At 32.9% G+C, this 22,699-nt stretch overlaps 1 protein-coding gene across 1 annotated transcript in view; it reads left to right on the top strand.

Annotated features, from left to right (window-relative positions):
- Positions 1-22,699, top strand: part of LOC114328905 (putative U5 small nuclear ribonucleoprotein 200 kDa helicase) — an 89,919-nt gene that overhangs the window by 12,806 nt on the left and 54,414 nt on the right. Inside the window, exons 6-8 of the mRNA XM_028277885.2 lie at positions 5,746-6,075; positions 13,660-14,759; positions 18,589-19,622. Of these exons, the coding sequence (XP_028133686.1) occupies positions 5,746-6,075; positions 13,660-14,759; positions 18,589-19,622 (2,464 nt within the window). The remainder of the gene's footprint in view (positions 1-5,745; positions 6,076-13,659; positions 14,760-18,588; positions 19,623-22,699) is intronic.

Here is a 22,699-nt window from a genome sequence, read left to right as displayed (position 1 = left end):
GGGCATGCTCATTAAGCTTTCAACAAAATTTTTCCAAGTGTCAAGTAACTCACTGGAAATTATAGCATCCCATTTGACCTTACTTAACCAAAGTTTTTGCATAATTACCTTAGCAGCTACTAAAACTGGGCCCACTAATCCCAAAGGATCATAAAATTTGGAAACAAAACTGAGAATCTGTCTTTTAGTTACACATTCATTTATATCAACTTTTGGACAACTAAATTTAAAATTATCTGTTTTTGTATCATAAGTCAATCCCAGAGTCTTTACCGTTAAATCGTTTTTGCTGATGTTAATTTCATCAAAATTTTGTTTATTTTTAGGAATATCATTTAAAATTTGTAAATTATTTGAGCACCATTTGTGCAACTCGAAGGACCTTAATTTGAGCAGCGAGATAAGTTCATTTTTTAGTTTTATCGTTTCTTCGATTGTGTCACACCCACACAAAATATCATCAACGTAGGTGTTATTAAGAAGAGCTTTAGAAGCCAAAGGATAGCGTTTACCTTCAGTTCGGGCTAATTCTACCAAACATCTGGTAGCTAAAAAGGAAGAACTTCTTAAACCATATGTTACAGTTTGAAGTTGAATACATTGTAAACTGCCATTTTTCTCTCGCCACAAAATATTTTGTAACTGGCAATGGTCTGGATGTACCAAAACCATTCTATACATTTGTTTAATATCTGTCAAAAGGACGTAATTATATTTTCTAAAAAGAACAAGAATATCGAAGAGCTCATTTTGAACTACAGCACCATTATAGAGATAATCATTGATGCATTTTTTCTTTTTTGATTTCATGCTGCCATCAAAGACTACTCTTAATTTTGTTGTTTTTTTGTCTTCACGTATCACTGGATGGTGAGCCATGAAGTATAAAGAACCACTATTTAAGTCATATGTACTAAGACTTACTATTTTTGCATGCTTTAGAGCTAAATATTCATCAATAAAACTTTTGTATTGAGAGTACAGCTCAGGATTGACTTTAAATCTTTTTTCTAGATTTTCAAAGCGTTTTAATGCTACAGAAAATGAATCTCCTAAATCCAAATCAGGTAGATTTTGTTTTAATGGTAATTTAACTTGGTATTTATTATTTATTACTTGCAAAGAATTTTCAAAATTAATCTCACAAGCTTCCTGCTCTGTCGAATATTCCGGAAAAATTTCTGGAACCTTCTCGGTTTCCCAAAATTGAGAAACAATATTTTCCAAATTATTTTTCATGCTTAAATGAAAAGCAGAAAAATTACAAATTTGTAGTGATGGAGCAGAACCACTAACTATGAACCCAAATAGAGTATTTTGTAATATAATCTGGTCTACTTGTATTTTATCGGAGAGCAAAATATGAAATGAAATATTTGCCCCAAACAATATATCAATTGTGCCAGATTTATTGAAGTCATCATCAGACAATTTAATATTTTTAGGAATATTTAAATTTGAAACATTGAAATTTGTTTGTGGTATATCACTAGTAATTTTATCAACCACAGAACATTTTATATTTGTGCTATAATCAAACACACATGACTCAATTTTTAAATTTACAGCCTTTTGCACATTGGTAATATTCTCAGAAATACCTAAGATATTGACATTATTATTAAATGTTTTTAATTTTAATTTACTTACCAATCTACTTGTTACTAATGATATTTGAGATCCTGTATCCAGGAGACCTCTGGCAGTGATATAATCACCCCTTTTTGTTCTAATTTTTACCTTCACTGTTGGTAACAGAACATTATTAATGTTTTCATTTATTGAACCAAATGTAGTCACCCTATCGTCTGCATTACCACTGTTACCCTGTCCAGTGCTGTCTAATGGAGTTTGTCTGTCCACATGCAGAAGAGAATTATGTTCTTTTCGACAAACTGAACACCTGAAACTCATTTTACACCTACCAGGATGATTATTCAAACAAATTCGACAAGCCTTATGACTGTCTATAAAAGACACTCTATCATTTACTGAAACAGATTTGAAACTGGAACAATTATAAATTTTATGGCCTGAGGATGAACAAAAGCTACACCTGCTTTCTAATTTGACTTTACTTGTAGCCAAGTGAGTTTTTTGATACCTTTCTTTGTTAGTGCTACATTTTTTATCTGGAGTGGTTACAGTTTCTAAAGCTGTAGCCCTATTTTCAATATAAGATAAGAAATCTTTTAAATTTGGCAATTTTGAGTTGTCCCTATCAATTTGAAATGATCTATTAGTATAGTGATCTAGTTTTTTAGTTAAAATGCAAATAAGGATCATATCCCAACTTTCTACGGGTTGCTTTAAGTTTTTTAGTGCACCTAACTGCTGTCTCACTTTACTAATGAACTCACGTAAGGCGGTGGAAGTTCCTTTTTGAATGGAGGGAATGTCAAGTAGTGAATAAATGTGAGAATTTATTAATATTGTTTCATTGTTATAACGGTTATCTAACATTCTCAATGCATCATTATAAGAGTCATTTGTTAGAGGTAGATCATTTATTAGGCTTCTTGCCTCTCCTTCCAAATGATTCTTTAAATGAAAAAGTTTTTCAACATTTTGCAGTGACTTATTTCTATCAAAAACAGCTAGAAATAAATCTATAAAAGGTCTATAACTTGTTAAATCTTTGCCGTCATAACAAGGAATTTCTATTCGTGGAATATTTGAAGAATAAAAAGAATTATTTACATCTTGTGGATTAGTACTTACGCTCTGTATTACTGTTTTTGAGAGTTGACTATTAATTTTAGCTAATGTGTCAAAGTATTCCTCTCTAATATTATCAATGGAATCTGCATACCCCTGTTCACAACATAAAATTTCACAATGAAGATCTTGAAGTTTATTAAAATTTTCTATTAGTAAGTCTTTCCTAGTTTGTAATTGATTAATTATTAATTCAGAAATTTCTTTGTCCAAATGTTTTTCAACAAACCTTGTAATAGTTTTAATAGACTGAATTTCTTGAGATTTTTTAGTTTTTAGCATTTCAATATCCTTTTTAGCGGGCATTTTTTTTTTATATGAATCTACCTAAAACTTAAAAGGTAAAAAAAAACTATTTTAAATATCAAAATAACAAAAATGTTGACGATTATTTACAAACCAAAACACAAACAGTCAATTTATTTAATTTTGTATTCACTGTCAATGTCAGTTTTCTGTCACTTCATATATGATCGATTTCATAAAACATCGATTATTTCTCTCGATCGCTTGATAACCATTCGACGTCGGTCGTTCGCCCTCTTTTACATAGATGGCGCTATTGTATGAGCTTGACGTTTTACAAAATTAATTTTTTAATGATTTTTCTTTTTTGTAATTTCTTTTCTAATAATTTCTTTTTTGTTCAATAATTTCTTCTTTTTTTTTATTAGGTGTGTTTCTTACCTTCTGGAAATTGAGTAATTCCTAGCTTCTTTTTATTTCCGGCTCGACTGGATCAAACTTGATGTTGGTTTTTTGCAACACCAAGGAAATAATTTTACACTGGTTTTACACTTCTGAAGCTAGGAATAACTAAAGACACTTTTCACAACTAATATTTTATTACAATAACACAAACTTTTGGTATTAAAGTAATTTTTGTGTGGGATCGGACACACGCCCTACTTTCCCGTTTTTTATTATCTTATTATTCTATATAACAACACCTTGGCAACGAACTTTTTTTTGAATATTGCGCCTTTGTGTACACTTTGAATTATAGAACATAAAAACATAGAAACATCTTTGTGAAGTGTACACAAGGCGCAAACCACTAAATAAAATATTGAAACAAAATATAGTTTTACTAAATATTAATGTTGGGAATTTATTTCTCCAACAGTATTCATAATTTTAATGTTGGTATTGTATCAATAAATGAAAACATTAGCAAAACAAAATTTTAATTACAGCTGAACAAAAACAGGAAACATCATACTGAACTTAGAACTAAAGAAATTTAAAAATATACAATAAACTACGTCGCCAGTTATTTTGCAGACAAAATGTTTGCATTTATCGCATTTCGATGTGAATTTTCTGTAGGATGATCGACTGCAAATTTTAGATCAGCCACGTTTCCTGGGATTTTCAGTTGGCTCTACATCTTCAGAATCTTCTGAGAATTTTGTTAGTGCCATATCTACGGCTGTTTGTATGTGTTTATGTAAACCTTGACGCCGTCGGGATTGTATAACTGGTGTAACTAGTTACAACTGGTGTAACTCAATGACCAACTCTCGAAGAAAGAGCCTCCTTTGAAAAGATTTCCTTTTTCGTAGTCTTCATATTTATCTAAACTTCCGTGCATAGAAATCCGCCCACTTAAAAATTTGGTAATTTTTGATGTTTCGTATTTCCTAAACCTGTAGGCCGATTTAAGTGATTTTTTAATATGTTATAGCCTGATTCTCTAACAATACCGCTGTAATAATATTGTTGCTAATCAGGTAAATTTTCATTGTATACCGGGTGTACGAATCAAACTGTTTTTTTCTCAAAGTTCTTATCACCCTGTGGAATATTCTAGCATTTATAATATACTGAAATTAAAACCCAACTATAGCCTCAGATTTTCTTAACATTCTGTTTTTTGATTCATTTGCTTATCTTGGATAATAAAAAAAGTTAGATACTTTAACAACTAAACATGTTCTTCATCAATCCAGGGTGTTTTTAAATAAGTGCGACAAACTTTAAGGGGAAATTCTACATGAAAAAATAATGACAGTTTGTTTTATACACGTATGTCCGCAAATGTTTCGTTTCCGAGATACAGGATGTTGAAATTTTTCTTACAAACTGACGAGTTATTTATTGCTTTAAAACCGGTTGAGATATGCAAATGAAATTTGGTGGGTTTTAAGACGTAGTTGTTGAACATTTTTTGACATACAATTAAGACTTTAATATTCACCATTGGCGCGCATACGGGTAATATGACCGATCATATTACCCGTATGCACGCTAATGGTGAATATAAAATTTTTAATTGTATGTCAAAAAATATCTCGCAATAACTATCTCTTAAAACACACTAAATTTCATTTGCATATCTCAACCGGTTTTAAAGCAATAAATAACTCGTTAGTTTGTAAGAAAAATTTCAACATCCCGTATCTCGGAAAGGAAAAATTTGCAACATACATTTGCGGACATACGTTTACAAAGCAAACTGTCATTATTTTTTCATGCAGAATTACCCCTTAAAGTTTGTTGCACTTATTTAGAAACACCCTGGATTGATGAAGAACATGTCTAGTTGTTAAAGTACCTAACTTTTTTATTAGCCAACATAAGCGAATTAATCAAAAAAATTTAGGAAATACAAGACATAAAAAATGACGAAATTTTTAAGTGGGCGGATTTCTGTGCACGCAAGTTTATGTATAGAGCAAATATATTTTGATAATACGCAGTGCAAAATTACTCGAAACTCCACATAATAGACGGTATTTAAATAGTATAAAATTGGAACATGGAAGGCCAAGGTGGTTGTCTTTGACCCAAATTCAGAAAATATTTTTTATTTGTGAAATATAGGGAAATTTTTTATTACGAAATATGAGGGTATATAATGATATTAAAGTCAGATAGAAAAATAATGAGTTAAAAATTGAAAATGTTTCTCAGTTTATTGAAGAAAAACATACATTGGGGTCAAAATTGACCCCCCTTGGTCATCCGAAGGTTAAACTGCAAATCTGTATTTTATATGTAATAAATTTCGTATTTTCTTTCTAGTTCTGTATTGTACTCTTCTGGCCAAATCCCAAAGTGAAACCGAACGTCAGAAAATCAAAGATAAGATGTCGGATGACCAATCCCTAAATCGTATATTGAAACTCCTTGAGACAGGCCGTGGGGACGATGACGACGACGAAGACAGCGAATCTACTTCCCGCCATCGCAGAGGAAAGAACGAAATGGACGATATGGATACTGGAAGCAGTCAGGTTACCGGTTCGAGACATGTTGTCGACTTTGAAGATTTGGTGTTTGCACAGGGATCGCATTTCATGGCAAATAAGAGATGTCAATTGCCAGACGGGTCATTTAGGAAGCAGAGAAAAGGTATTTTTTTATTTCTAGTTATTATTACATATTAAAATATTATCTATAACAAGTTGCTCGAATTTTATGTCACTAAATTAGGCTTGTTTTCCGGTGCAAGTATGTTCTAGCTCGATTTTCAGCCGAATAATTCAATTGTGTTGAAATCTGGTGAACTTGTTGATCACACAATGGTTACAATCCAGCTATTTTCTTGTGTGTATAAAAGTGTGTCCTACTATTGCCATAGACAATCCTAGGAGTATGAAACCATGGATGAATTCCACATTCCCGATAAACTGATAAGATTGGTTAAGAGTAAACAGTAGCGATCAACAGGTAGCAACAAAATATAACTTCGGGAGATAGTATAATAAACTTTGGCATTATAAGTGCATAATAACCATAATAGCATAATAAACAACAGTGGTAATCTCTGACATTATCTAACATTAATATTTTGACAACATCATAGTCGCGCTAAATGGAAGTAATAGAAAACGATTTTATTATTAATAAATATATATTTATAAAAATAAACCAAAATGGGTGGAAATTTTATGTTAAGATAGGTATTTAGAAAGGTATTTGCATGAAATATCTAATAATAAAACAATAATAAATAATCATTTTTTGTTTTGAAGCGAAACAAATTTCGATTTTCGCATAATTTTGGCACGGTTTTTAATGGACTTTTTCTTGAAAGGTTTCACTTTATTTTTCGTTTGATTTACCTTTTCCATTTTGTTAAACTATTGATAATATTTTTAGAATAAAAAAATCCCCCTAAAACTTTATATACTTGCATTAGAATTCGAAATATTTTTACGTAAAATATACTTTTACTTATGTACCTACATATAACTAAAACTCACAATTAACAACAATCTATTCTTTCAAAGAGGCCAACAACTTATACAACAACACATATATAATAAATTAACTATCAATAAACACTACTTTCCTATGAAACAACAATAACGAATTCTTAAATTAACACACTACTGCACTGAACAGATATCGATAAAGATAACAGAACAGATTAGGGAAAATCTGACGCAGGTTTGTCAAAATGACAGTGATAATTTCTCTATGTTGCCTAATTAGTTATTTAGTTATAATATGTTCGATTTCTTGTTAGAAATAAAAATTTTTAGTAGTTCCAAGATTACACAAAATCTAGGCATGGGATACAAAAGTTTATTTGAAGAAAGTTTATTTTTTTCTTCTTAATGGCGGTACAGGCTCCTTTTTCCAATATTTTATTTAGTTATAGAGTAATTTCCACGTACTAACATATTTCTGAAATTGGGCTCTGTACCGCCATTCTTTATTATATTACGAATATGTGTGCCAAATATCTCGAAAAAATATTCAAAATTAGAGCCGCAATCTTGGAACGCGTTTGTTGCTACCTGTTGATCGCTACTGTAGCCTCTTAAGGCTACAATGCGTAAAGTTGTTTGCAAAGTCGAAATACAGGGCAAACAATCACAGGCGTTTCAAACGCATGTTGCTAAAATGCTATTTTGGACTGAGTGGACATATGAGAAGCAGAAACTTAAGCCAAAAAACAAAAATAACCATATACAAAACCCTTATACAACCAGTGTTGGAATATGGATCGCAGACATGGACCATCTCCAAGGCAGATGAAAACTTTCTGCGTATATTTGAACGAAGGATCCTGAGAGGAATATTCGGTGGCATCTGTGAAAATGGTGTTTGGAGGAGGAGGTACAACTACGAGGTATAACACAGATATAAACATATATTTGGTGGTAAAGACGTAGTATCTCTTATAAGCATAGGAAGACTATAAGCAGGACATGTAGCAAGATCACAGCAGAACAACCCTCCTAAAAGAATCCTTATGCCACAATCTGTGGGAAGTAGAAATATGGGTAGGCCAGGGCTCAGATGGAAGGATGGTGTAGATGAGGATGAGAGAAAAGTAGGCGCAGCAAACTGACAACGGTTGGCAATGGATAGGACTGACTGGCGTAATAGACTTGGAAATGTCGAGGCTCTTTCATAAGGCTGTAGCACCATTGATGATGATGAATCCTAAGAGTATACGATGTTTGAATACCGTACAATTCAGTTACATTACTTAGTTAAAATCACTCAAAAATCATCGTTTTTGGAGATATTTAGAAATTCTAGTCGAAGTGTAGCGAATGACTGATGAAAAAAGTTTGTCATCCTAGTGTCACTAATAAGTATTTTATTTAATCAACTTTACATTTAATCCGGGTCGAAGGACCAGATATAAAACTGGAGAGAATAATCGCCTGCGATGTCAAATCAAATTATTTGTACTACACCTCAAAACACACACGGGAAACTTATAATAACTACAAAAAATAAAACGAAACAAAACTAAAGCACTAGTAAAGAAAACAGAAGATGAATAATAATAAGTTTGCTCTTTAAGAATAGAAACCTGCGACGGATTGTGAAAGGAACTATGAATATTTGTTAGAACTCAGAGAAACGAAATAATTGAGCTAACAGAAAGAAAATTTAAATATACATTAGTATTTGGACTATTTACCTCTCTGATTTGTTAAGTTCAGCGAAGATAAAATAGATAAATAAACAAAAATAAATAGAAAATAAACAAAAATTATAACAGGGCCAGCAGACAACTGAAGCAAGCAAGAATCTTTAACTTCTACAGAAGCCTCTGATTACACTCTCTAGAATGCTACAAAAAGCTCAACCGCCTACAACGATTTAATCTGCTTAAAAAGTTTTCAGTCCCTATGATCCTGAAGAACAACTCGATAACAAAGAAATAGACGAAACACTGAATGGTCCTTACCAAATGGATCTACCAAGAAAGAAATTTCTACTAAGCGAAACTAGAATCGTAATCGTAAAAAAATTGAATGGTAAGAATGCCCCAGGTTATGATCTTATCACAGACAAAACTCTTCAGGAATCACCCCCTATGTATCTCAAACTACTTACATACATCTTTAACGCCTCCCTGAAATTAGATATTCCCTGAAGATTTGGAGAGTTGCAAAAATAATAATGATTCCAAAACCAGGCAAAAAGTTAGAGGAATTTACTAGTCCATGTACTGTTTTTGCTCCGGATTTTAAAGAACCGCTTGGATTGACATGAAATTTGATAGACATATAGCTAACATGTCAAAGAAAAAAAGTGATATTGTGGCGATTTGTGCTTTTGCCCTGGGAGGTGAAAGTCACCCCTTCTCAGGGTGAGGAAATATGTTTAAAATAAGTCCGGACATGGATAAACTTACTAATTCTAAGTAACTTTTGTTCTATATAATTTTTTTCACTATGTCCCAAATACATTCTCACATACAAACCACGTATTTAGCCGATTTTTCACGAAAACATTCTCAGCAACAAAAGAGAAAATGCTATCTCTGTTACAAAAGCACTGGAACGCAGGAACAACGAGCCATCTATATAGAAACAAGAAACAGAATAAATTCGCGGATAAGAGCAATAAAAAGAGCGCATTGGATCAAGTTCACAAGTGACATGGATCACGACATCTATGGCGCACAGAGGAAAGTTTGGAAAATGTAAAAAAACAGAAAAAAACCATTAACTGAATTTGTACAGACAAAGGGGATACCAACTGAGACATGGGGAAATATTTAAGAGAGCTCTACAAAGGTGAAGACGCCAATGACGAGCACGATTACAATACAGAAGACAGGTATATCACTAAATAGTCTAAGAGCTAGTGAACCTTTTGACTAACGGTCGTCCTGTAAGGCTAGAAATTTGTAGAGTGATAATTCATAGCACACCAAAGCTAAAAACCATGACCTGGCAGGCCTCAGCGGTGCACGTGTATCTACCAGGTGAATCGAAAAGTGCAAATTTAGGGGGTAAAATAAACTTTCTCCTGTAAGGTTTAAATTTAAGTATGTGTTTGAGTAAGTCATTTAAAAGAAATGTGTAAAATGACAGGCGATTCTGAAGAGCATAAGACCTTGCCAGGCGAGGGGAAAGATTAGGGGTTTTTCCTAAATTTATTTTTTTTGCATCGAACAAATTTTTTTAAGTTTTTTGAATCATTCCAAACAGAAAAGGTCTTTGGTGATTTTTCTCTTAAGTTAATAGTTTTTGTTATATAAGCGATTGAAAATTTTGAAAATTGCGAAATCGACCATTTTTAACCCCAAATCGGATATTTATCTAAAAATCTCAAAGTTGCCAAGGTAGGTAGATATTCTTTATACATTGATTGATGAAATCCCAAAGAGTTTTTTGCAATACAATATCGGAAACCCCTTTGTTTTTTAATTGCTAATCAAGCGGACGCTTCACTGTAGTATAAGTGAGGACGTTTGAGTTGGCATAAATTCATTATCTCGAGAATTGGCAAATTTCAAGAGCAATCTTCAGACAGGTCGATTTTTATTTTAAATTAGGACTTTTTGGCATATATATAATACTAGTGACGTCATCCATCTGAGCGTGATGACGTAATCGATGATTTTTTTAAATGAGAGTAGGGGTTGTGTGATAGCTCATTTGAAAGGTTATTTAATTCTCTATTCACTAATATAAACAATAACATAATTATTTATACAGGGTGTACAAAAAATTTTTTTTTATTAAATTAACTTTGATTAAATTTGACAAATAGAAGAAAAAATTTTTTTTGTACACCCTGTATAAATAATTATGTTAATGTTTATATTACTGAATAGAGAATTAAATAACCTTTCAAATGAGCTATCACACAACCCCTACTCTTATTTAAAAAAATAATCGATTACGTCATCACACCCAGATGGATGACGTCACTAGTATTATATATACCAAAAAGTCCTAATTCAAAAATAAAAATCGACCTGTCTGAGGATTTCTCTTCAAATTTGCCCATTCTCGAGATAATGAATTTATGCAAGCTCAAACGTCCTCAATTATACTACAGTGTAGCGCCCGCTTGATTAGCAATTAAAAAAACAAAGCGGTTTTCGATATTTTATTGCAAAAAACTCTTCGGGATTTCATCAATCAATGTTTAAGGAATATCTGCGTACCTTGCCAATATTGAAATTTTTAGATAAATGTCCGATTTGGGTTAAAAATGGCCGATTTCGCAATTTTCAAAATTTTCAATCGCTTATATAACAAAAACTATTAACTTAAGAGAAAAATAACTAAGAACCTTTTCTGTTTGGAATGATTCAAAAAGCCTAAAAAAATTTGTTCGATGCAAAAAGAATAATTTTAGGAAAAACCCCTAATCTTTCCCCTCGCCTGGCAAGGTCTTATGCTCTTCAGAATCGCCTGTCATTGTACACATTTCTTCTAAATGACTTACTCAAACAGATACTTAAATTTAAACCTTACAGGAGAAAGTTTATTTTACCCCCTAAATTTGCACTTTTCGATTCACCTGGTAGATACACGTGCACCGCTGAGGCCTGCCAGGTCATGGTTTTTAGCTTTGGTGTGCTATGAATTATCACTCTACAAATTTTTAGCCTTACAGGACGACCGTTAGTCAAAAGGTTCACTAGCTCTTAGACTAAAAGGAACTGAAGTAGAAGCGAGAATGAAGATCTTAAAGAATAGACGATCGCCAGGTACTGATGGAATACCGAACGAACTGCTGAAATACGGCGGTCAGAAACTCACTGTCTCACAACATTGTTTAACAAAATCTTAGACAGAGTAGAGATACCACAAGATTGGCACACCAGTATCACAATACCGATTTTTAAGAAAGGACGAAGATCATGCCCGGACAACTACAGAGGAATAACTCTCTTAAATACGACAATGAAGTTATTCACAGGCATATTCAAGGATAAATTGGAATCACAGAATATTTGTCATGAAACAAGTGAAAGAGAAGTCGATAGAATATAACAAACCTGCATATATTTGCTAAGTAGACCTAACAAAAGCATTTGACAGAGTCAGACTTAGCGATATAATAAAGAAAATTATGCAAAAAAGGATACCGGCAAACATTGTTGAAGTTATAAAACAAATGAACAATAACAACACGACAAAAATTTAAACAAACGACACCACTACGGCCAACATGCCAACACCAGGAGGAATCAGGCAGGGAGACAGCTTCAGTCCATTTCTATTCAATATGCTAATGGATGAAATAATAGAAGATGTGGAATCGCTACAACTAGGATATAGACTCGGCCACAGTAGAATCAGTATAGTGTGCTATGCGGATGGTGCAGCCCTGATTGCAGAGGACGAGAATGACCTACAAAGACAACTTTATCGATTTTATCAAGCATGTCGCCGACTCAACATGAACATATCCACGCAGAAAACAAAATGCATTACCATTGCGAAAGACCCAATTAGATGCAAGCTCGTGGTATGGAGGAAACCCATAGAACAGCTAAACCAGTTCAAATATCTAGGTGTAGAGTTATCATGACCCAGCCAGAGATCTAAGAGGACAAATTAACAAGGCCGCTGTCTTGTCCGGATGTTTGAGAGATGTGGTCTGGAATAACTCATATATGAGAATGGACAGCAAAGTTAGAATTTATAAAACTTGCATCAGACCTGTTATGACCTATGGCATTGAATCAAGAGAAGACACCAATAAAACCAAAAGCATGCTACGAACAGCCGAAATGAAGACACTAGGAGCAATAGCAGGGAAGACAAAAAGAGATAGAATACGAAACAACATCATCAGGGAACAATGCGGCGTGCAAGATGTAGTCAGATGGGGCAGGCAAAGACGAAGAGAATGGTTCAGTCATGTAAACAGAATGGAGGAGCACAGACTACCAAGAATTGCTCTAGAAGGAAAACCAGCAGGCAAGCGTCCACCGGGGAGACCACCAAAAAGATGGAGAGATAGCTGGCAGTCTACCTCTCAAGAAATACTTCAACGTCGGAATTAACAGATCGACAGATCTACAACAAGCATAAGAAGAAGAAGACATGCTCAGCAAAAATAGAGCTTATAGAATAGTAAAAAAAATGGTGTATAGTCGGTTCGCTAAACTCAGACACAACTGGCTAGTGACTTTAGTAAGTAATTTTGCCAATTTAGTAAAATTGGCAAAAAAATTACTAAATAGGTAATAATTATTAGATAGTTAGTAATTTTGCCAATTTTGGCAAAATTAGCCAAAAACAAAAAAATTACCAACTAAAATCACTAGCCAGTTGTGTCTGAATTTGTCGAACAGACTATATGTATGAAGTCTGTAAACTCAATAGAAGCAGAGTTGTATCTAATGAACAGTAGGTTTTTATTCGTCAAATTCCAAATCGAATATTTCAACATGAAATAACCAAAAAATGAAGCACTTGTCGGGGAAAACTCATCACAACTTTTTTAAAGCGTTAAAAATCTTTATTTTTTAAGATTTTAGCATCAAAAGTAAGCAAGTTTTTAATCAAAATAAAGTTTTAATCGTTCCCGCACTTCACAAGTTAATTTATTGATGGAAATATCCCAGTCTTAGAACTTAATGCATGCTCTTGTTGTTAAGTTCCAGAATTCTGTCAGATCCTTTGATATTCCGTTGTATGGGCATATTTAAAAATAGTTTTTACTAATTTATTCTATAATTAGTAATAATAATAATCATTCTCTTTTAAGGTTATGAAGAAGTTCACGTTCCAGCCCTAAAACCGAAACCATTTGGCGACAATGAAAAATTAGTAGCAGTAGACCAACTTCCCAAATATGTCCAACCCGTCTTTGACGGTTTCAAGACCTTGAATCGCATCCAGAGTCGATTGAGTAAAACAGCTTTAGAGTCAGACGAAAACTTACTGCTTTGCGCTCCCACTGGAGCAGGTAAAACCAACGTTGCCCTTCTATGCATGATGAGAGAAATCGGTAAACATATAAACACTGACGGTACCATCAATGCTGATGATTTCAAAATCATTTACGTGGCTCCAATGAGATCTCTAGTACAGGAAATGGTTGGTAATTTCGGTAAAAGACTAGCTAGTTATAATATAACGGTATCTGAGTTGACAGGAGATCATCAGTTAACTAGGGAGCAAATTCAAGCCACTCAAATCATAGTGTGTACTCCAGAAAAGTGGGATATCATCACTAGAAAAGGAGGAGAAAAAACGTTTACTTCTTTGGTGAGATTAATCATTATTGATGAAATTCATTTACTACACGACGAAAGAGGACCTGTGCTCGAGGCTCTTGTAGCCAGAACAATTCGAATGATCGAATCTACTCAAGAGGATGTGAGATTGGTTGGTCTGTCTGCTACTTTACCGAATTACCAAGATGTAGCAGCTTTCTTAAGAGTCAAGTATGATACAGGCCTGTTCCATTTCGATAACAGTTTTAGACCAGTCGCCTTAGAACAACAGTACATCGGTGTTACCGAGAAGAAAGCTCTAAAACGGTTCCAAGTTATGAATGAAATCGTTTACGAAAAAACCATGGAACACGCAGGCAGAAACCAAGTGTTGATTTTTGTGCATTCGAGGAAAGAAACTGGGAAGACTGCAAGGGCTATTCGAGATATGTGTTTGGAGAAGGATACTTTGGGCCAGTTCTTGAGAGAAGGGTCTGCTTCTATGGAGGTATTGAGGACTGAAGCGGAGCAAGTGAAAAATCACGAATTGAAGGATTTATTGCCATATGGGTTCGCTATACATCATGCTGGTATGACTCGAGTCGATAGGACATTGGTGGAAGATTTGTTCGCTGACAGACACATTCAGGTAAGATTTTTCGTATGATTAAAAACTTGCAATAGTTATTTTATTTTTTATTGAATGTCTTAAAAATTTCCTTTATTTCGGCAGCAACCCTCCTAAATATTTGGTTTGTTTCTGGGCATATCTTTCTCTTTGTTGCAGTCTTCCCTAATGGAGTGTTGGGGACGATTTTATGTTTTTATTCAATAATGGGAGTTGGTTGATCGACTAGATCAATGTTTCCCCTTTGGGTCAGCCTGTTGAAATTTTCTGTACAAATCCTTTAGATTTCTCGATCCTCGCGTGAATTTTGTCTAGCTCAGACCAATTCTTTCATCTTCTCTTGTGGTTCTTCTTCCAACTCTTTCATCTTCTCTTTTTCATTAATTGTTATCTTCTTTTGTTATGCTCGTGTCCATAGTTCTGAATTCTACATTTTCTCAGACCAGTATATTCTTAAGATTTTTCTTAGTCATGTATTACAGATGTTCGCAATTTTCTTGTGGTTGTTTCTTCAAGTTTTCGCGCCATTTCGGAGAATATTCTTAATGCAACTGTTGACTATTTTCATTTGTGTTGATGTACTGCATGTTTATCATATTATGTTCGTTAAGGAATTGTTATATGCTATAAATTCGTTACTCTTTTCTGTATATCTGCATCTGCTTTTTTCCACGTTTCTCTAGTTCGTTATTTGTCTTCCATTTATATATTTCAATTTTCTGGAAATTTTTTTAGAAGTCATTATGCCTTCGAAAGGAGTTTTTCTTAGCCAGATTTTTACACGTTAGCCAGGCGGCTTGGAAGATCGGTTACCTTTTTTTTTATAATCCAGTATACAACAATAATTAGGAACATGGTCGAAGAAAGGACACCCCCCAACCCTTTAACGCCACTCTCTATTTTATTATATATTGGCTTTAATTAATTTGGCTTTAATTTAATTTGGCATTATTTTCTCATAAAATAATCTAATCAGCTTGATATACTTAGTTGAACAGTTGCACCAGGGAAATAAGGCAAAAATATACTATGTTCGGGACACTTGAGCAGCCAGGTTGCAAATGGGTTTTTTGGGTACTATATACCTAATACATTATAAATACAAAAATTCCCGTCACAGTTTGGACGAGAAATTTAGTTATTAACAAATAAGGGTCAAAAATGACAGTTTTTTCGTTTAAATCGCTACAGGTAAAAATAGGGTAATTAAATGTCTTATTTATAATATTTTTCTGTTGGTAGATGAGCCAAGATTTAAAATAGCGTTTTTTGAATTTTGGTCCGATTATTTGTTGCTTCGGATATAACAAAATATCGAACTAAAATTTCGAAAATAAAAAATTTGCTATAACTATTGCGAAAATGAATTTAGGACTTTCATATTGCATGAAAAGTTGAGTCAAACAGTCCATACAATGCACAAAAATTTTTAAGACGATGCATCAATTAGTTTAAATTTTATTCAATTTGTTTATCCCAAAGAGCTTTTTTCGCAATGTTATTGTTCAGAAAATAATAATGATACAGCAATTCTGCGAAAACAACATGAAAGAAGAATAGTCATATTTTCAACGCATTTTTATCACTCAGAAAACATTTTACTAAAATAGAGTCATTTTTGGTTTATAAACAATTTGAATAACTTTGTTAATATTGACTGCAGGCTAAAACTACAATGGAATTTGAAAAACTGGTATTTTTATACGAATTTTCAAAGAAAAACTTTTCGCCTAGGTTAATTACGGTCAAAGTTAGCCACTTTTTTTATTTAATTGACGGCTACTTTGTTTATAACAATTAAGCAACCTAACTAGAGCTATTTTGAAGTTGAAGATATATAGGTTATGTGTAAAAGTTTAAGTAAATTTTGAACCTCAACAGAGTGGTTAATAAAGCTTTAAAAATAGCGTCCGAACGGAATTAATTCGTGGTCGGTGGAGGGAAATTACTAAAATACGTGCACTCAAAAAATGAAACTGATTCTGCAAACATATGCTGAGATTAATATCGCTGGAACTTGTTGATGGATTTTGATAATAATTTTTTAAATTTGTATGTACTCGTAGTCTTATAGAGTACGTTATGTACACACAACCCCACCTAACATTTCAAAATGTTAGGGGGAACTCCCCTTATCACTCAGGGATATGAAAAATAGATTACGACCGATTCTAAGACCTACGGAATATACATATATAATTTCATAAAAATCGGTCAAGCGGTCTCGGAGGAGTATTTTTAATTCTACATCATATAAAATTAAGGTAGATAATTTTGTCCAAAAATATAAAAAAAATGTCAGGGGGGCAACCCCCTTATAACTTATGGGTATAAAAAATAGATTAAAACCTCTTCAACGTCCTACAGCAGTGGTTCCCAACCTTTTATGTGTGGCGACCCACCTTCTGATGTTTTTTCATATTCACGACCCATCCCTCATCCATGACGTTATATATTTACGGTATTCAGCTACTGTAAGAGCCACGCTGCGACCCACCTGAAATCCGCTCGCGACCCACTAGTGGGTCGCGACCCACCGGTTGGGAAACGCTGTCCTACAGGATAAACGTGTAAAATTTTATAAAAATCGGCCAAGCCGTTTCGGAGTAGTATGGTAACCTAACACCGTTACAGGAGAATTTGATGTATATAGAAGTAACTGCGAATTAAATAATAAAAGTGGCTAACTTTAAACCTAATTAACCTAGGCAAAAAGTTTTTTTTTCTGAAAATTCGTATAAAAATACCAGCTTTTGAAATCCTAAAATAGATTTACTCTATAGTCAATATTAACAAAGTTATTCAAATTGTTTAGAAGCCAAAAATGACTCTATTTTACTAAATTTTTTCCGGAGTGATAAAAAAGAGTTATTAATGATTTTTTTCAATACTTTAAAAATATAACTATTATTCTTGCATGTGGTTTTCACAGAATTGCTATGTCATTATTATTTTCTGAACAATAACATTGCGAAAAAAGCTCTTTGAGATGAACAAATTGAATAAAATTTAAACTAATTGACGAATCGTCTTAAAATTTTTTGTGCATTATATGGAATGTTTGACTCAACTTTTCGTGCAATATGAAAGTCTTAAGGCCATTTTTGCAAAAGTTATAGCACATTTTTTATTTTTGAAATATTAGTCTTATTTTGCACTTTCCGAAACAAAAAAGGATCGGACGAAAATTCAGAAAGTGCCATTTTAAACCTTGGCTCATCTAAAAAAGAATATTATAAATAAGATATTTAATTAAGTACCCTATTTTTACCTGTAACGATTTAAACGAAAAAACGGCCATTTTTGATCCTTATTTGTTAATAACTAAGTTTCTCGTCGGAACTGTGACGGACATTTTTGTATTTATAATGTATTAGGTATATAGTACCCAAAAAATCCATTTGCAACCTGGCTGCTCAAGTGTCCCGACAAAAACCTTATTTCTATGGACTAAGTCCATCCTTTCCTTCCCTCTTCCACATTTGTTTTCTGGCTATATCGTCAAATGCTTTTTCGAAGTCAATAATGTTCTCAATATTTTTTATAGATTTTATATATTTTTTATAGTGTAAATGAATATTTTTAGTACATAATAAAATTATTTTGGTATTGATTGCTAGAAAAAAACAGTATAAAATAAAACATTGAACATTACATGTCTATTGATAATTATAACAGTACTCGTATAATTCCAGACTCGGCTATTTCGTAGTCTTGTCTTTAAGTATCTACTCGCATCAATGCAATACATTTAACGGATTAGTGAATATATCATAATGTTAGATCTTCATAGTAATTCTCTACTTTCTTCTTCTTGTTCCATAAAAATAATTTCTGTTTTCTTTTTTAGGTACTGGTGTCAACTGCAACCCTAGCCTGGGGTGTAAACTTACCAGCCCACACTGTAATCATCAAAGGAACTCAAATTTACAATCCAGAGAAAGGTAGATGGGTTGAACTGGGAGCCTTAGACGTTCTTCAAATGTTAGGTAGAGCCGGTAGACCTCAGTACGACACAAAAGGCGAAGGTATACTGATAACCAACCACAGTGAGTTACAATACTACCTCTCATTACTAAACCAACAGTTGCCTATCGAGTCTCAAATGATCTCCAAGTTACCTGACATGCTCAACGCAGAGATAGTTTTGGGTACCATACAGAATATGAGGGATGCAGTTACATGGCTTGGTTATACGTATCTGTACATCAGAATGCTGAGACAACCAACCCTCTATGGAATATCTCATGATCACTTGAAGCATGACCAGTTGTTGGAACAACATAGAGCAGATTTGATTCACACAGCTGCTGTGTTACTAGACAAAAGTGGGTTGGTCAAATACGACAGAAAAACAGGACAATTCCAAGTGACTGAAATTGGAAGAATCGCTTCACATTATTATTGTACTTATGACACCATGATGACTTACAACCAGTTATTAAAACCAATGTTGAGTGAGATCGAGTTGTTTAGAGTATTTTCTCTATCCGAAGAGTTTAAACATATAACAGTGAGGGAAGAAGAAAAACTAGAGCTGCAAAAACTGATGGAAAGAGTTCCGATACCGATAAAGGAAAGTATAGAGGAACCTAGCGCTAAAGTAAACATTTTGCTTCAAGCGTATATCTCTCAGTTGAAGCTGGAAGGGTTTGCATTGATGTCGGACATGGTTTATGTCACCCAATCGGCTTCGAGGCTTATGAGGGCCATTTTTGAAATAGTGTTACATAGAGGATGGGCGCAATTAGCGGATAAATCTTTGGCTTTGTGTAAAATGGTTGACAAGAGGATGTGGCAGTCGATGTCTCCCTTAAGGCAGTTTAAGAAGATGCCGGAAGAAATAGTTAAGAAAATCGAGAAAAAGAACTTTCCGTGGGAGAGGTATGTCATATATTTTTTAATATACGCTTCCTTCATACTGTTAGGAATCAAAGAAAAGTATTTGTTCCTGCAGAACTTAAAACTTACGAGTTTGAGCAGTAATATCACCATGAATTTTGTCTTTTCTGGCCGTTATATTAAATTGGTAAACCATTTGAATTTTAAGTTGTTTTTCTCTCATTTGGAATGTTTTTCATTCTTACTTTTTTTTATTATTTTAAGTTGAACAATAGCGGGTTCAGGAATCCCCTGTCGTATTCCATTGCCAGCTTTAATTGGGTCAGTTAGTTCTTCTTCTACGTTTATTTGTATTGTTTTGTTTTGCTAGATATTTTCGATCGTTTTGATTATTCATAGAGGTATTGGTAATTCATAATGTCGTGTACCGACGTAATCATTTACTGACGTCGATCTACGAACGAAACAATATCAGGCATTGCTAAAAACATGTGGTTCTCTTCAGTGCCTTATCGTAGCGAGTCAGAGACGAACTAGTTTTTGCGTTTTAGTGAAATAGCTTTAATATTAATATTTTTTTTGTGATTATTAATTGATAACTTTGTATTTAACTTATTTCGTCTTAAAACATAATACCAGCAGAAGTGGTTCTAATTTATTTAAACAATAATTGTTTTTAAACAAATTGTATAAATCAATTTCATCTGCCCGGACAATTTTTTTTTCGGTTTTTTGGATCATTCTGAATAAAAAAAAGAATGTGTGTGTACTTTGTACGGACGTAAGAAGTTACACTTCTAAATATGATTTCAATGAAATAAATATACGTTCGGACAGTTTATTTGTATTTGATTTAAAGATTAAATTAATTTTTACTTACTACTTTCCAAAAATTTTTATTAAAACAATACCAAAAATTAAAAAAAGATTAGAAAACACCAGGATTTGAACCGAGGGCCTCTTGATCTTCAGCCCAACGCTCTACCACTGAGCTATACCCTTTTGTTTATACGAGCTACAAGATTTCTCAGACATATTGACAAACATACGAAGTGAATTATAAAATATTTTAAATATTACTTATTATCTTATTCCCGAGGTAGACAAGTCCAAACACACAAAAATTATAATAATAGTTATTTACGATATAAATGTTAAAAGCACAATTTTAAGGCACGTATGTGAAAGATTCGCTTCGCTCATTCTGCAATTCACATGAGTGCCTTAAAAATGTACTTTTTAACAAATATATCATACAATATTTTTTCTACAAACGTCTTATTCAACAATTATAATTTATTCATTCTCAATTACAGGGCAATACCTACAAAAACTTTTACTTGAACTTGACTGACATTCTATTTTTATATTTTCCTTGACATTACATCAAAACTGCCTATACTGTCAATACGTAAATCATAACAACTATAGAATAACATATTACTTTTATTGTTGTATATTCTAACAAATTTTAATCGTTTTTTTTCTACAAACGTGTTAAAAAATGCAATAATACAGTTTAAATTAAATTTAAAAAAACCTTTTAAACCACCTTTTTCAAATTGCGCAAGTGATATTATTAATATTAATGTCAATAAATGAAATATAAATATTTTGACGTTTCACAATTTGACAATTCACCTTTAACTGCAGTGTCTTAAAATTTTTAAAGCACTGGTGCTTTAAAGTAGCATTTTTAACGCTCCTGTGGAGTGCTATTAATTGCATTTTTAACACGTTTATAGAAAAATATATTTAAAAACACTAATATATCCTTTCCACACCTTTTCTGGACTGATACATACATAAATTAAAACATTTAGTAACGAACTCCATACTGTCTGTGTGCGCATGCGCGCAGATTAATAAAATTTCACCCTCAATCGCGCCTAAAGAAGTATAACTTCAAAAAGTTTATTGTAATTTTTCTCTAAAGTTGATCGTTTTTAACTTATAAACAATTTAAAACTGAAAAAAAAAAACGCAAAATGATGATTTTTAAGGCTTAAAAACACTCACAATTATTTTTGAATTCACCTAACTTTGTTCTATCAAAAAATCCACAAGGAAAAAGTTTTCTTGTAGTTGGCTGTATACCATGTAATACAAAAAACAGTAAAATCCTTTATAAAAGGTATATATATTTTCAATATACCTTTTATAAAGGATTTTACTGTTTTTTGTTCTATCAGTTTCTGATACTTTAGTTTGGGCTTATTTGATTTTTAAACATCGTTTTTAGTTGTTTTAGGCCCGAGGCCCGTTATAACGACCTAAAAAATGGATTTATACAAAAACGTTTAATAAATTAGGACCACTTTTTGTATGGTCAACTTCTTGAACACTATTCTGCGGTATTTTATGAAAGTGATTATGCAAAAAATCTTATGTGAATATTTTTCCCAAGGAATTCGAGGTTTTCGTCTCGTATAAACATATTTTGCTGAATTTAAAACCGAAATCCTATTATTTTTCTATCATACATTGATTTGTTATTTATTTATTTGTCCTCTGGATTTTTTTCAGTTCTTAAAAGGTTTATTTATAAGCCAAATTAGTGCAATGTAAATATTTTACATTTTTACACAGACATTTTTTTCGGAAGTGAAGACGGGAAGTCGTAAATTTTTATTAGATACATCTTTCAATGTGAGATAAAATAAAAATGCGATGACTAACTGGAATGTTTAAGATTAGAGAAACATAATATCTCATGTTTATTGGAAATACTCGACATCATTAGCATGTGCAAATCCTACCCTGTCGCCTAATTTCCTATGAAATTAAAATGGTGCATGTTTTTAGGGTCCATTTATTTTTTCGGGCATGCGTATTTACGAGGTTCACGAGGTTTTGAAACATCATTATCTCTCTGGCGTGCAATATGCGGGTAACGTCCTTTAATTTGATCCTGTCAATGCCTACCTAAGGTTCACGAAACAGAAATATGCCGGTTTGTTGTATTCTAGTGATTTCTCTAGCGCAAAAAGCGCAAAAATATAACAATACCTAAAAACCCGTGTATTTGACCAGTGTATCCTTCCTGTTCTGACGTACGGCTCAGAAACATGGACATTAACAAAGGCCAACATAAACAAAAGTGAAATAACTGAAAAATG

Source organism: Diabrotica virgifera, chromosome 4 (assembly GCF_917563875.1).
Source record: "Diabrotica virgifera virgifera chromosome 4, PGI_DIABVI_V3a".
Taxonomy (NCBI): Eukaryota; Metazoa; Arthropoda; class Insecta; order Coleoptera; family Chrysomelidae; genus Diabrotica; species Diabrotica virgifera.
Note: the sequence above shows the minus strand (reverse complement) of the source record. Positions and strands in the feature narration are given on the sequence as shown.